This window comes from Poromitra crassiceps (genome assembly GCF_964638095.1).
Source record: "Poromitra crassiceps genome assembly, chromosome: 12".
Taxonomy (NCBI): domain Eukaryota; kingdom Metazoa; phylum Chordata; class Actinopteri; order Beryciformes; family Melamphaidae; genus Poromitra; species Poromitra crassiceps.
In genome coordinates, this window is record NC_139632.1 from 45528171 (window position 1) to 45543170 (window position 15000).

Consider the following 15000-nt stretch of genomic DNA (forward strand, 5'->3'; position numbering starts at 1 on the left):
TGGCAACAGTGCTTTGATGGCCTGATATTCCTATTGACATCAGTGTGGAGTGACATCAGTACCTAATTATACAGAGCCCGTAACAGGGCCATGTCTACAGCCTATTCCTATAATAAGAATATAGAAACAGCGAGATGGAGAGGAGAGAGAGTGAAGAGGGAGGGCACGTGAGAGTGAAATAGAAACAGAAAAGGAGAAAAAGACATAGAGAGGGGACGAAAGGAGGTGAAAAGAAGCGGCTGGCGACTGCACATGTATCAGAGGAAGCATGTGCTAGTCTACAACTCTGATAAAGAGACAGGGAGAGAGAGACAGACAGACTGATAAAGACAGAGGGAGAGATACAGACTGATAAAGAGACAGGGAGAGAGAGACAGACAGACTGATGAAGACAGAGGGAGAGATACAGACTGATAAAGAGACAGGGAGAGAGAGACAGACAGACTGATAAAGACAGAGGGAGAGAGACAGACTGATAAAGAGACAGGGAGAGAGAGACAGACAGACTGATAAAGACAGAGGGAGAGATACAGACTGATAAAGAGACAGGGAGAGAGAGAGAGACAGACAGACAGACTGATAAAGACAGAGGGAGAGATACAGACTGATAAAGAGACAGGGAGAGAGAGACAGACAGACTGATAAAGACAGAGGGAGAGATACAGACTGATAAAGAGACAGGGAGAGAGAGACAGACAGACTGATAAAGACAGAGGGAGAGATACAGACTGATAAAGAGACAGGGAGAGAGAGACAGACAGACAGACTGATAAAGACAGAGGGAGAGATACAGACTGATAAAGAGACAGGGAGAGAGAGACAGACAGACTGATAAAGACAGAGGGAGAGATACAGACTGATAAAGAGACAGGGAGAGAGAGACAGACAGACAGACTGATAAAGACAGAGGGAGAGATACAGACTGATAAAGAGACAGGGAGAGACAGACAGACAGACAGACTGATAAAGACAGAGGGAGAGATACAGACTGATAAAGAGACAGGGAGAGAGAGACAGACAGACAGACTGATAAAGAGACAGGGAGAGAGAGACAGACAGACTGATAAGACAGAGGGAGAGATACAGTCTGATAAAGAGACAGGGAGAGACAGACAGACTGATAAAGACAGAGGGAGAGATACAGACTGATAAAGAGACAGGGAGAGAGAGACAGACTGATAAAGACAGAGGGAGAGAGAGACTGTCACCTGACACACGTTTCATTCCTGACAACAGACCATCTTCGTTCTTTTGATTGCTGCTATAGCCTTTATGACAACATATCATTTGTTTGTCTTGTAGTTTGTTTCTTGCTATCCTTTCTCTTTTATTGCTGCTATAGCCTATATGACAACAGATCATTTGTCTTGTAGTTTCTTTGCTATTCAAAGTTTGTTATTTGATGTTGCTATGTCTGACAACAGATCATTCATTTGTCTTGTAGTATGTTTGATATAGTAAGTTTTCTAATTAATGTTTAGCTCTTCATGTCTAAACGCTTGCTTTGGCAATATGTACAGTGTTACGTCATGCCAATAAAGCCAATTGAATTGAATTGAATTGACTGATAAAGACAGAGGGAGAGAGAGACAGACTGATAAAGACAGAGGAGAGAGACTGATAAAGACAGAGGGAGAGAGAGACAGACTGATAAAGACAGGGGGAGAGAGAGACAGACTGATAAAGACAGGGGGAGAGAGAGACAGACTGATAACGACAGAGGGAGAGAGACAGACTGATAGAGAGAGGGAGAGAGAGACAGACTGATAGAGAGAGGGAGAGAGAGACAGACTGATAAAGACAGGGGGAGAGAGAAACTGATAAAGAGAAAGGGAGAGAGACTGATAAAGACAGAGGGAGAGAGAGACAGACTGATAACGACAGAGGGAGAGAGAGACAGACTGATAACGACAGAGGGAGATGATAACGACAGAGGGAGAGAGACAGACTGATAGAGAGAGGGAGAGAGAGACAGACTGATAAAGAGACAGGGAGAGAGAGACAGACTGATAAAGAGACAGGGAGAGAGAGATACTGAAGGAGAGCGAGCAGCAGACAGAGAGAAATGAGAGCTGTGATATGACTCGACAGAGAGACAGATAATATAAAGACAGAGGGAGAGAGAGAGACTGATAAAGACAGAGAGAGAGAGAGAGACTGATAAAGACAGAGGGAGAGAGAGAGACTGATAGAGAGACAGACAGACAGATAATATAAAGACAGAGGGAGAGAGACTGATAAAGACAGAGGGAGGGAGAGAGAGAGACAGATAATATAAAGACAGAGGGAGAGAGAGAGACTGATAAAGACAGAGGGAGAGAGAGAGACAGATAATATAAAGACAGAGGGAGAGAGACTGATAAAGACAGAGGGAGAGAGAGAGAGACTGATAAAGACAGAGGGAGAGAGAGAGAGACTGATAAAGACAGAGAGAGAGAGAGAGAGAGAGAGAGAGGGAGGAAAAACAGAGAGAAAAGTGGAAGCTATCTGTGCTTGTTGGCGCTCTAAACTAATGGAGGAGAAGATTGGGAGCGTTGCTGTAGAGTTGAGGTGGAGGCCTCAGGCCGCCTCCCACAGACAGACTCACGCTGTCAATCAATCCTCCAGCCTGCAAACACACAGCGGCTAATTCATTACTGCTATCTGCCTCGGCCGTCTCTCCGCCATTACATCCCCTCTGGCTCCCTGCTCTTCTTCCCCATTGGACCCATCCAAACCAAACACGTCTCCCATTGGCCGGGAGCCCACCTGTGATGTCATGGGTGATGTCATACATACGCACACAGGCTCAGACACACCGCGATGCTCTCTGGATATACATAATGGCTTTCTGTGCACTACTGTATGTAATTATGATGCACATTTGCACACCATGTAAATGTCCTTCAGTTTCCCACATCAGATAGTTTTAGAATGGTCGCAACATGTCGATTTCTATATTCTAAAAATGTGGCGTTTACACATGCTGTGTAACAACTGTATGTAAATCCATAATGTAAAGTACTCAGTATCCATACTCCTTCCCAGACAGTCTGCATAATGTTGACTTGGTGGCTGCATAATTTCATGTTTATAACCTCAACTGTTCATATTAAACAAATATATGTTTAGATTCTATTTTTCCCGGTTGTATCCTATTACTTTTGCTGCTGCAATTACTCGATTACTCAATCATGAAAATTATATCTTCATCCTTCATTTCATTTCCACGGTCTCATCTTCCAAGGACAAGGACAGCAATGCAGTTAAACATACACAGACACACACAGAGACACAGAGACACACAGACAGACAGACAGACAGACACACACACGTACATAGAGACACAGAGACACACAGACAGACAGACACACACACGTACATAGGAGTGGGGTGGGAGGGGCTCCTTGTCGTCACAGCGCCTCCTCTTGGCCTCGGCTCCTCCCTGCGAGGAGGAGTAGCCTCCTGACGGGCCCTGCCGCTCCTCGGCCGGCTGGCTGTCTGTCGACGACACCGACTTACTCTGGAGGGGGAGAGACGCACACAGATACACATATCAAGTTATCAACACACACACACATACACACACAGACAGACAGACAGACAGACATAAACAAACACACAATTAAGACATCTTGTTACACACTCAGCAAATTACACACATAAAACAACACACACAATCACACATAATTACGCCAAAGAAGATAGCAGATGTAAGCACAGGTCTTGACGTGAAGCAGAACATTGGAAAGACACACACACACACACACACACACACACACACACACACACACACACACACACACACACACACACATACACGAGACTGCAGACACAAGCTGTGGTAAAGACACGAAAAAGCACATTTGATAGAAACACAAAGATAAACCCACATAAAATATGAACACACACACAATAACATGTCACACACAGTGTCGCGCGCGCGCACACACACTCTCTCTCTCTCACACACACACACACACACACACACACACACACACAGAGGAAAGAAAGCGGACGTAAGCAGACGTTAAGACACATAGCAGCACGCTGGACAGCCCATAAAGCTAATGAGCGCCTGTCCCCTGACACACCAGGCTTCATGTAAAATATGGCTCTCATTATTGGCCAATAAAGCTGTGCAGGCATGTTTACTACACTCACACAAGCCCCTCACAGCACTGTGCTGACTTGTGTTGTGCTGTGCTGTGTGTTGTGTGCTGTGTTGTGCTGTGTTGTGTGTTGTGTTGTGTGTTGTGTTGTGCTGTGTTGAACTTGTGTGCTGTGTTGTGTTGTGCTGTGTGTTGTGTTGTGTTGTGTTGTGTTGTGTTGTGTTGTGCTGTGTTGTGCTGTGTTGTGCTGTGTTGTGCTGTGTGTTGTGCTGTGCTGTGTTGTGCTGTGTTGTGTGTTATGTTGTGCTGTGTGTTGTGTTGTGCTGTGTTGTGTGTTGTGTTGCGTTGTGCTGTGTGTTGTGTGCTGTGCTGTGCTGTGTGTTGTGTTGTGTATTGTGCTGGGGGTTCAGTAAAGGACCCTAAAAAGTCACAGCGTTGAAATTTTGCTTTTTTCTTTACGTGATGTTGACTGATGTGTGTGTGTGTGTGTGTGTGTGTGTGTGTGTACAGTATGTATGTTTCTTTTCTTTTCTTTATCTATTGGTCTCCAAACAGATCATGTCCAGCAGCTGCATATACTGTAGCTCAACTCAAGTCCCTGTTTGGTCCAAAATAGAGCTAGATGAGCCAACTACATACATCCTGATACAGGGCCGAACGGGCCATCAGTCAACATCACATCATGTGTTTTCTTTAATTTGGTGGAAGCATTTTTCAATCCAAGGTGAAACGACACAGAGATGATGGTTTATAGTGGGACTTTCCCTGCACGCCCCATTCACGTCAATAGAACTGACCACAAAGTCTGGCCACGATGCTAAATTTGAACGCTGTGACGTGAGTAATGTCTTATCCTTCTTCTTTTTTTTTTTAGGGTCCTTGGGTTCAGTGAGGACCAATCGTCCTCCTCTGTCCCCAGGCCCTGCGGGGGGGGGGGGGGGGGGGGGGGAGGAGAACAGTAAGGTTTAACACAGCGGCAAGTCAGACAGGAAGGAGCCCACGGGCGCGACAGGAAGCAGCGCTGGACAGAGGAGAGGAGAAACCGCACAATGGACCTCAGTGCGGCTCAACAAACTTCTCTCTCTTCTTTCTTCTCCTCCCTTCTCTTCACTTCCTCTCGCTGTCCCTTTCTTCCCCCTCCACTTAAAATTCCAAGATGTCTCACTGGCGCGGGGCCTTTCTGACAAATGGCGATTGATATGCATCTCTCTCCTCCGCTCCCTCGCGCCGTAACGCTCGGCTAAGTTCGGCACGAACCTCTGCTCATGAGAGAAGTCTTTTCCTGCAGGCTTGACAATCAGCATTGTGTTTAGCAATGAAACGATGCTAAGGGTTTCAGTGCGGATAGCGAGGGGGAGGGAAAGTCAAGTCTATAGCAGTCTTAAATCATTTTAATTTGGCAATAAGAGTCAAGACAAAGACTCACCGGGATTTCTTTCTTTTATTTTTTTACAACCTTCCTTCCCTCCCTATTTTTCTTGTCCCCCCCCCCCCCATCCCCTTTGATCCCCCCCCCCCCCCTCAATCTCACTCTCCATCTCCCCCGCCCCCCCCCCCCCCCCCCCTCCTCTCTCTCTGTTATCAACAGTTATGCTGATGAAGGCCAGCTGTCTGTTGCAGCCAATCCAGCTATAGGGAATGTTGACTTTCACAGAGCAGGGCGGTCTGCAGCCAGAGAGAAAAGGACCGGCCATAGACTGCCACTGAATTCAAATCAGCTCATTTGCATGACATCAATTCCCCAGGCATGGAACTGACTTCTCACGACAGTAAAACAAAAGGTCAGATTGTTTATATACACTTCCTGTTTCACTGCACATGGTGTGCTCTCAGTCCAGTTTGAGGAGTCTGAAGACCCTTCAGTTATCCATCCTCTCACCCCTCACATGTCATTAAACGAGAGTGCCATTGGGTCTGGGTAGTGTGGAGGTAAAAGCACTCGTCTACCACCGCCGAGACCCGGGTTCAATTCCCGGCAGCGGTACTTCCGGCTTGGTCAGATGTTCCTACAGACACAACTGGCCGTGTCTGCGGGTGGCAAGCTGGTGGGGTGTGTGTCCTGGTTGCTGCACTAGCGCCTCCTCTGGTCGGTCGGGGTGCATGCTGGGGGAAGGGGGGGGACTGGGGACTGGGGGCAATAGCGTGATCCTCCCACCCGGCTACATCCTGCCGGCGAAACTCCTCACTGTCAGGTGAAAAGAAGTGGCTGGGGACTGCACATGTATCAGAGGAAGCATGTGCTAGTCTACGGCTCTCCCCAGATCGGCAGAGGGGGTGGAGTAACGACCGAGACAGCAGGGGGAATTGGCCAAGTACAATTGGGGAGAAAACGGGAGGAAAACGGGAGAAAAAAAACGTCTCTATGCACGTGGAAGAGTCTGGTCTGTATTAGTGAACACTGGCTATTGTCTCCTGTACAACCAAACCAAACAAGTCCTCTAGAGTCACACTCATATACTCATCCATCAAGAAGAAGAGTTAGAATTAATCGTGTCACATGATGCTTGGAGAATAGTTGCCACTCATTATTAGCGACATGCCGCCATGTTGGAGGAGAGACAACAATAGCAATGATTGCAATGTTATCGCCGCTTCCTCATTTCATTTCCTTGCTTATATTGCTTATAATATATCATATTATATTATATATTATATTATATTATATTATATCATATTATATTATATTATATCATATTATATCATATTATATCATATCATATTATATTATATCATATTATATTATATCATATCATATTATATTGTATTATATTATATTGTATTTGACCAATCTGTCAACTCCTTGTTTTGTCAGGAAAGAAGAGGAGATAACATTTGAATCTTTCCTCTGTGTTGTCACTGTGCAGGGTGGCACGTCCCTCGTAAACACTGATAAGTGCTTTCCAAACAGATGCTGTAGATAGGTTGATTGTGAAAGCGTGTAGGGATGATTTTCTAGAGGTCAGGGAACAATCTTCTTCTGTGGAAATGACAATGCTACCTTAATAAAAAGCATCTCTGATGTAAAGACCTAAACAAACATCGATGGGCCTAGAAACTCATGGACTGTTCATTCTGCACAGCATACTTTTCAGTCTTCTAGTACCGTCATTTCAATAAGAGCACGGATCACATCTCCTATAGCAATGACTTTTATGCAAAACCACAATGATAACGCAGATGGACACACTCGTATGAAATTAATCTCAGTGGTCGAATCTGTTAACACATTGACTGCCAGCCCTTTTTTCAATGCTGTAGGTAGGTTCTGCCAGGTTTTTTTTTGAGGATTCTGGCTCATTTTACAAGAGCCAAGGATTCTTTTCTGTTAAGACTTCGTGAACACCAATCATCTAAAAAGAACTAATAGAATGTGTGCTTTCTCTGTCTAAAAGAGTTAGTTTGTAGAGTTAGTAGTTATGTAGATATTAGCCGTTGAGTACAGCATGGTTTCAGAGATTTTCAGAGAGTTTTGAGATAAATGGATTTTTAGAACCACCTCACGTGCCTGTGATTATGGGTGCCCTTGGGAAAGTCTGTATACTGTATTGTGTGTGTGTGTGTGTGTGTGTGTGTGTGTGTGTGTGTGTGTGTGTCTCCAAACTCCTCCCTCCGTCTGTGCTGCTGCTGCTGGCTCCTGCTGGCGCTCTCGGGCAGTTTGGATTACTGTAAAACGGGCTCGTTCGTTTCTTGAGGTGTCGGCTGAGAGCTTTGAAGAAGCTTTTGCGATTCTGGTCTTATTTATGCGCAAAGGTACTCGAGGGTGTGTGTGTGCGCGCGCGCGTGTGTGTGTGTGTGTGTGTGTGTGTGTGTGTGTGTGTGAAATCGAAAGACTTTTCGCCCAGCTATTTCCTTGAAAATTAGAATGGCTTTCTCCCGCGGACCCGTGGCTGTTTTTTGCTCGGCTTTCTCTCTGTCTGGAGGGCACTGTCGCCACTTAGTGGTCGGTAAAATAGATTATACACATTCTCTTCCTCCAATAGTGGTATAGGAGACGTAAAAGGGGTTGATCGATGTCCCACCGTCAAAAAAAAAAAATGTTTATGTAAGCCGAGATATCTCGTCCTTGGCACTCAACGGTTGGATTATGTAAGCCGAGATATCTCGTCCTTGGCACTCAACGTGTTAATATTAGGAGTTCCTTTGCATGAAAAGCTTGGGAATTTATGCTCTAGTATTATAACATATATTTTCACGCAAAATTATTGTTGTTGTTTACATACTAATTTGACTATTACGGGTCTACTATTCCCTGTTTACTGGGTTTGCATCTTTTCACTTGTTCTGTAATTCTTTCACGTGCGTTTGCATAAACGGTCATTTCCTCTGGATAAGAGCTCACATGTTAGTGTGATGTAATTTCCTGTGTGATGTAATTTCCTCTGGATGAAGAGCTCATATGTGAGTGTGATGTCATTTCCTGTGTGATGTCATTTCCTCTGGATAAGAGATCACATGTTGGTGCGATGCGGGAAACCTTGAGGAGCTCAAGGTTGATAGCACTGAGCAGCTATTGTGCTGGTGTAGAGTTGTGCTACTTCTGGCTGTGCTCCAGCAATACACAGCCTTTTTTAGAGGCCACTTTACAGTGCTTCTCCATTTCCCTCAGTTTATCACTGTCACACACACACACACACACACACACACACACACACACACACACACACAGTTGCTTACCCTGCTGGGTGCTCCCTCTGGGACGGGGCAGAGAAAGGGGAGAAGAGAGAACAGAGCGGAGGTAGAGAGAGAGGGATGGAGAGAGAGAAGGGAGGGGAAAGAGAGAAAGTTTGACGTCAGTCCTGATAATAATAACAACAGTCCCCCAGCCAGCCAAGGTCAAGCTGCACTACCACTGCTCCCCTCTAATAAAGACACAGACCTGCTATTGTGCATGATTACACGATCCCCTCTCCTCTCCCTCCCTCCCTCTCTCTCTCTCTCTCTCTCTCTCTCTCTCTCTCTCTCTCTCTCCCTCTCTCTCTCTCTCTCTCTCTCTCTCTCTCTCTCTGTTCCCCAACCAGACAGAGTTCTCTGTCTTCCACTGTTGCCTCTTTCAACATTCATCTATCTTTTCATTCATTCTGTCTCTCTCATGTAAGGGCAGAAACACACACAGCCACGCGCGCGCGCACACACACACACACGCGCGCACACACACACACACACACACACACACACACACACACACACACACACACAAACACACATGCACACGCACACACACACACACACGCACACACACACACACAGATGTTAAACTATGAACACGTCGATATATAATGTATGAGTGCATTGATCTCTCTCTCTCTCTCTCTCTCTCTCTCTCCCCCTTTTTTTACTCTGACTCGTCCCTTATTTCTCTCTGGCTCTGGGTTTCTCCTGATTGGCCGGCCTCTCTTGGCCCGGTGCCTGCCAGAGAGAGCACAGATAAGATATTCTATCGGGGTGAATGGGAGTTCATTGGGAGAAATAGTTTCTCTTTGCGTTTACACAATGGCCATGAATACGTCTGTCCATATTAGGATAGCGATCTAAACAACGGAGGTTCAAATTCAGTCCAAAAGGTGACTTTCTGAACAGATGACAGTATGGAGAGGATTCAGGACTTTCACATCAGTAGTCCCTGACACAAGTGATGTAGTATTGCCTTGTTGCTGCATGCATTTTCAATGATTTGGGGAGTCAGAAATGATTTTGCACAGTAATTCATTTGATTTAGGATAACCTGTAAAGAAATATACTGCCGTATAAAATTGCCGTTGATACGGTATGTGACAATGTATAGTTTAGGTTTTCACATTTCTTACAATAATACAATTTTGACTTGTTTTTATTCATTTGATACTGCTCAATAGAAAGATAAGCTTGATTTGTACCGTGATATGTTTTTAGCGGAGAAATAACATTTTCGCACTAAATCCAAGGTTTTCAATCGACGCCCTCTTTACCTCGGAGATGTTCGGGGTCCAGGTGGTTGCGTTCGTCCTTGGAGACGAGGTGGGCCGAGACCCCCAGGGCCCCGGTCAGCGCCAGGAGCCCCGAGCTGCCCGCGCCCAGGGCCAGGCCCGACGGGTGGGGTGTCAGGGGGATGCCGGGGGCGTGGTGAGAGAGGTGCTGGAGCTGCTGCTGCTGTGGCCACAGGGACGGGAGGGAGTGGGGAGGAATGGGGGGAGGAGGGGGGTGTTAGACAAGGGGGTGGGTGATTAGTAAAGAGAGAAGGACATGGTGTCCAGCGGTAGATTGCCTGCCTACGAGGGTCGCAGGTTCGAGCCCCCGTGTTACCTCCGGCTTGGTTTGGTGTCCATACGGGCATAATTGGCCATGTCTCAGGGTGGGAAGCCGGATTAAGGGTATGTGTCCTGGTCGCTGCACTAGTGGCTCCGCGGGTGGAGATTTTTTCAAAACGGAGCTTTTTGAAGATGCTGACATGATAACCTCAACGTGCGCATGGCAATTGCTTTGTAGTGAGCATGTAGGAACCTATGAGCCTACTACCTTACGTGTAATGAGTACTGTTAGGTTTGATTACGTGTTTATAAGTCAGCCTTGCTGTACTTCTCTTAACTGTACTCTTCTGCTTGAAACCGGCGATGCACCTCGCTTATGACGCACACAAAAACAAACGTGCCGAAAAGAAGCAGAGCGCTCAGTTTGTTGGCAGGCCACCAAAGCAGTGCTGACTCTCTCTCTAGCTACCCGCTCAAGTTGAACTATTTTCCACTCGTTACGCAGCAGGGGTGAGTGTGGAATCCGCACCCTGATAGAAGAGATGCAGGCGTTTCAATCGTTTTTGCGTGAGAGATTTTCAAAAACACCGTTGGTGTAGAGAGGATTGTTTTTGAAAAGGGAGGGGGGAAAAACGCATTTTCAAACAAATACCGTCCGTGTGGAGCAGGCCTCAGAGAGTCAAAGATAAGAGATGCCACACACAAAAGAGAAGGAGAGAGTGAGGACGGGGGCCAAAGGGAGAGGACGGCCAGGATCAAAGATGACAAAAGACGAGAAAACCGGTAAAGAAAACGTGTCGGACAGAGAAAGAGAGAGAGAGGGAGAGAGAGAGAGAGAGAGAGAGAGAGAGAGAGAGAATGAGTGGAGAGCAGAGGAGCAGAGACAGATAAAGAGAGGCTATTTTCCTGAGGGGAGCATTATGATGTGTTTCGCTGTGTTGTTTTGTCGAGCTGGCACGCTAGACACACACACACGCGCGCGTGCGTGTGTGTGTGTGTCTAGCGTGCCACACACACACACACACACACACACACACACACACACACACACACACACACATGCGTGCATACACACACACACACACACACACACACACACACACACACACACACACACACATGCGTGCATACACACACACACACACACACACACACACACACACACACATGTCGGAGACAGCAGTGTTTGTAGTACTGGAGGAACAAAAGGCTTTAAGTAGACAGTAATGTGATCAGTGCTCTGACAAGCTCTGGAAAGCCCCTCCACTACATCACTCACAGCCATCATCCTGTGTGTGTGTGTGTGTGTGTGCGTGCGTGCGTGCGTGCGTGTGTGTGATATGTCGTCTGGGGGAAAATTAAATATCAGCACCTGCCCAAAATTAACATTTCAGCCGATATGAAATGATGCTTTAATGATCTTAGTTTGTTGATGTTACATAAATAAAAATATGGCACGATTTACATAAGCTAAGTTGAAGTAGATTTCTTACTTTGCCCAGTGAATGTGTACATTTTGAAAAGCACTGTATTTATGTCTGCATCTGCGACACGATAAGAGTAGGCATGATAAAGTGTTACTTCCACTACAGGAGAGAAGGATTTTCTCAGATTTTATTATTATTATCATTTTTGTGTGTGCACATATATTGGTATCAGCAATCGGCAAAAGAGTTGGAAAATATTGGCATATCAGATATTAACGAAAAAAATCCAATATCATGCATCCCTAGTTTACATGCAGGCATCTGTGTGTGTATAATGCTGCCTGCTGTAGCTGTGCATTGATTCCATTATTTTACTGAGCATGTGTGTGTGTGTGTGTGTGTGTGTGTGTGTGTGTGTGTGTGTGCGTGTGTGTGTGTGCATGCGTGTTGCCTATGGCGACGGGAGGTGACTCACCCCGATGATGGCGTTGAGTTCTGCCATGGTCACCTGCTTGGCCCTCTCCACTGCTTGGACCACCTGTTGCTGGTGCTACACACACACACACACACACACACACACACACACACACACTTGACATTGTTATCAATACACATTATGTGAGCATACTGTGTTGTAGCATGTACAGTGGGTAACCACACAGCACAGCAGCAAGCCTCTGTGCCATATATGAAGAAAGCGTTGGGAAAGATGTTACAACAACAGCAGCGTGCAGAAATGACCACACACACTGTTTGTACAGCGAGTATAAATATACATTCCTGGATTGAGCAACCATGCATTCACACAACGCAAACATTGCAAACATAAAGCATGCGCACGCACACACGCACGCGCACATACACACACACACACACACACACACACACACACACACACACACACACACACACACACACACACACACACACACAGCACAGACATGGGCTACAGAGATGTGCACACTTGTGCACAAACACCAAAACACACAAATAAAGGCAGTTCTGTGTGTACACCAAGTCCCAATGTAATCAGTCACACAAATGCAAACATGCATGTGTACGCATCCCAGTGCAAGCACACACACACAGGCACGCACACGCAGTCACGCACGCACACACACACAGACACAGGCACGCACACACAGACACACGCACACACCATCGACATACATAAAGATCTCAGTCGCACACAGATGCACAGACGCACACACACATGCACACAGGCGCATGCACACACACACACACACACGCACACGCACGCACACGCACAATTGACACATTCAATATTGATCAAACTGACAGAACTGCAGTGACCTTCTTGTCTCTAGGGACGCACACTCATCACTCACTCACACACACACACACACACACACACACACACACACACACACACACACACAGGCAACAAAATGAATGTATCCACAGACTTGTACTCCAATCTACACGCTCTTGTACATCACAGTAAACGCACACACACACACACACACACACACACACGCACGCACGCACGCACAAGTGTGTGTGTGCGCACACACACACACACACACGCACACGCACACACACACACACACACACAGGAATAAAGCCAGCACACAAAGGTTTCGCTCTCATTCAGTGTGATCTTTGTCTTCAGGCCCACACTCAGAAACAGAAACAGAGAGAAAAAGTTCCATTCAATAACTTTCTCCTTTGACTCATTTGGGGTCTATTCAGCAGATATAGATTGAATTACTAATTGGAAGAGATGCAAGTACTTTTTTTAGGTTGATTGATCTTGTCTGCCACAATGAAATCCAATGAATTGTTCCCAAAGTTCAAAAAAGAAAGAAAAGAAAAGAAAAAAGAAAACTAGAAATACCGCATTGCGGTTGTATGCCTCCACCAACAAGTCAAGTTGCAGTCTACATCCATGTCTGTCCAGGTCCAGACTCATACAAGCACAAATACTGCAAAGTCCAGTGGTGTGGCCATTCAGCCTTATTGCACTTTAGGCAATGTTTGGGGGTACCTCAACAACACAGCTAATCATTTTCAACATGGAAAGTGGTCCTACCCCTTAACCCAAAACCACCCACATCCCCCCAGCTAGTACCCCTACCCACCCCTTGAACCCGGACACTCTATGACCTTCATATCCCTAGCTATGGACCCCTTTCCCCTAGCCCCACCACCTTCCCTCACCACGCCCCCTCCCACCACCCACCACCCACATCCCCCTACCCACCACTTGAACCCCAACCTTCCTATCCCTGGCTATATCCCCTTTCCCCTAGCCCCGCCTCCTTCCTTGATGGAACAGAGAGACGTGAGGTCACAGTGACCTTGAACTTTGACCACCAAAGTCTAATCAATTTATGCTGGAGTCCAAGCGGACAATTTTTTTTAGAAATTCCCTCAAGGCGTTCCTGAGATATCACATTAACGAACATGGAACGGGCGGTTGGGAGGTCATAGTGACCTTGAACTTTGAGCAGCAAAATCTAATCAGTTCATCCTTGAGTCCAAGTGGACGTCTGAGCCAAATTTGAAGAAATTCCGTCAAGGCGTTCCTGCGATATTGCGTTAACAAGAATCGGGTGGACGTACGTACGTACGAACCTGACGGACAACCCAAAAACATAATGCCTCCAGCCACGGCTATCGCCGGCGGAGGCATAGAAAAAGACCTCTAATAGTGAACCCCTGGCAGACCAAAGCAAACGCTCAGACTGAGAGAACTGTAATGAATCATTGAGACAGAACTTATTGTTAGATCTCGAGCGATTGTAAATGTGTCCAAGTAAACCAGGCCACCCTTTTCAACTTTATAAGTGGGTTGTTTTCTGGACAAGGTGATCATTTCTTTATATACATAATTGATGTATTTTGAGGCCACAATTGACCCCCGTCGAGAGCACAGGGTGGTATTGTGTGTGTGTGAGATACTGTAAAAAAAATTTTTTTTTAAGTTTTGTTGTGGTGATGCTTTTAAATGTCCATGTTATTCTCTTCTTCTATTCTTTTATTTTCCTGTCAACCATTTTATGTGAAGCACTTTGAATTGCCTCTGTGTATGAAATGTGCTATACAAATAAACTTGACTTGACTTGACTTGACTGTAGACCTCGTTTTGATTTATTTGAGTTCCCAATATACAAATCATTCCCTCACTGTGGTTAATGTGTGTCCTCGCTGACATTATTATTATTATGCAATTTCATAGTTTGTGCGAACAAATTAATTAACACGTGCCCACAATGGGGCTTGTGCTCCGTTTAG

General features: G+C 46.0%; 1 protein-coding gene across 3 annotated transcripts in view; it reads right to left on the reverse strand.

Moving 5' to 3' along the window:
• The window catches only part of LOC310787100 (transducin-like enhancer protein 4), a 340204-nt gene that overhangs the window by 14989 nt on the left and 310215 nt on the right, over positions 1–15000 (reverse strand). For 2 of the 3 annotated variants that reach the window (XM_083648443.1, XM_083648441.1), the window contains exons 6-9: positions 12218–12292; positions 10037–10217; positions 8766–8782; positions 3362–3502 (exon numbers count right to left, since the gene is read on the reverse strand). In XM_083648443.1, coding sequence (XP_083504569.1) covers positions 3362–3502; positions 8766–8782; positions 10037–10217; positions 12218–12292 — 414 coding nt within the window. The remainder of the gene's footprint in view (positions 1–3361; positions 3503–8765; positions 8783–10036; positions 10218–12217; positions 12293–15000) is intronic. The other variant, XM_083648442.1, reaches the window with a different exon arrangement.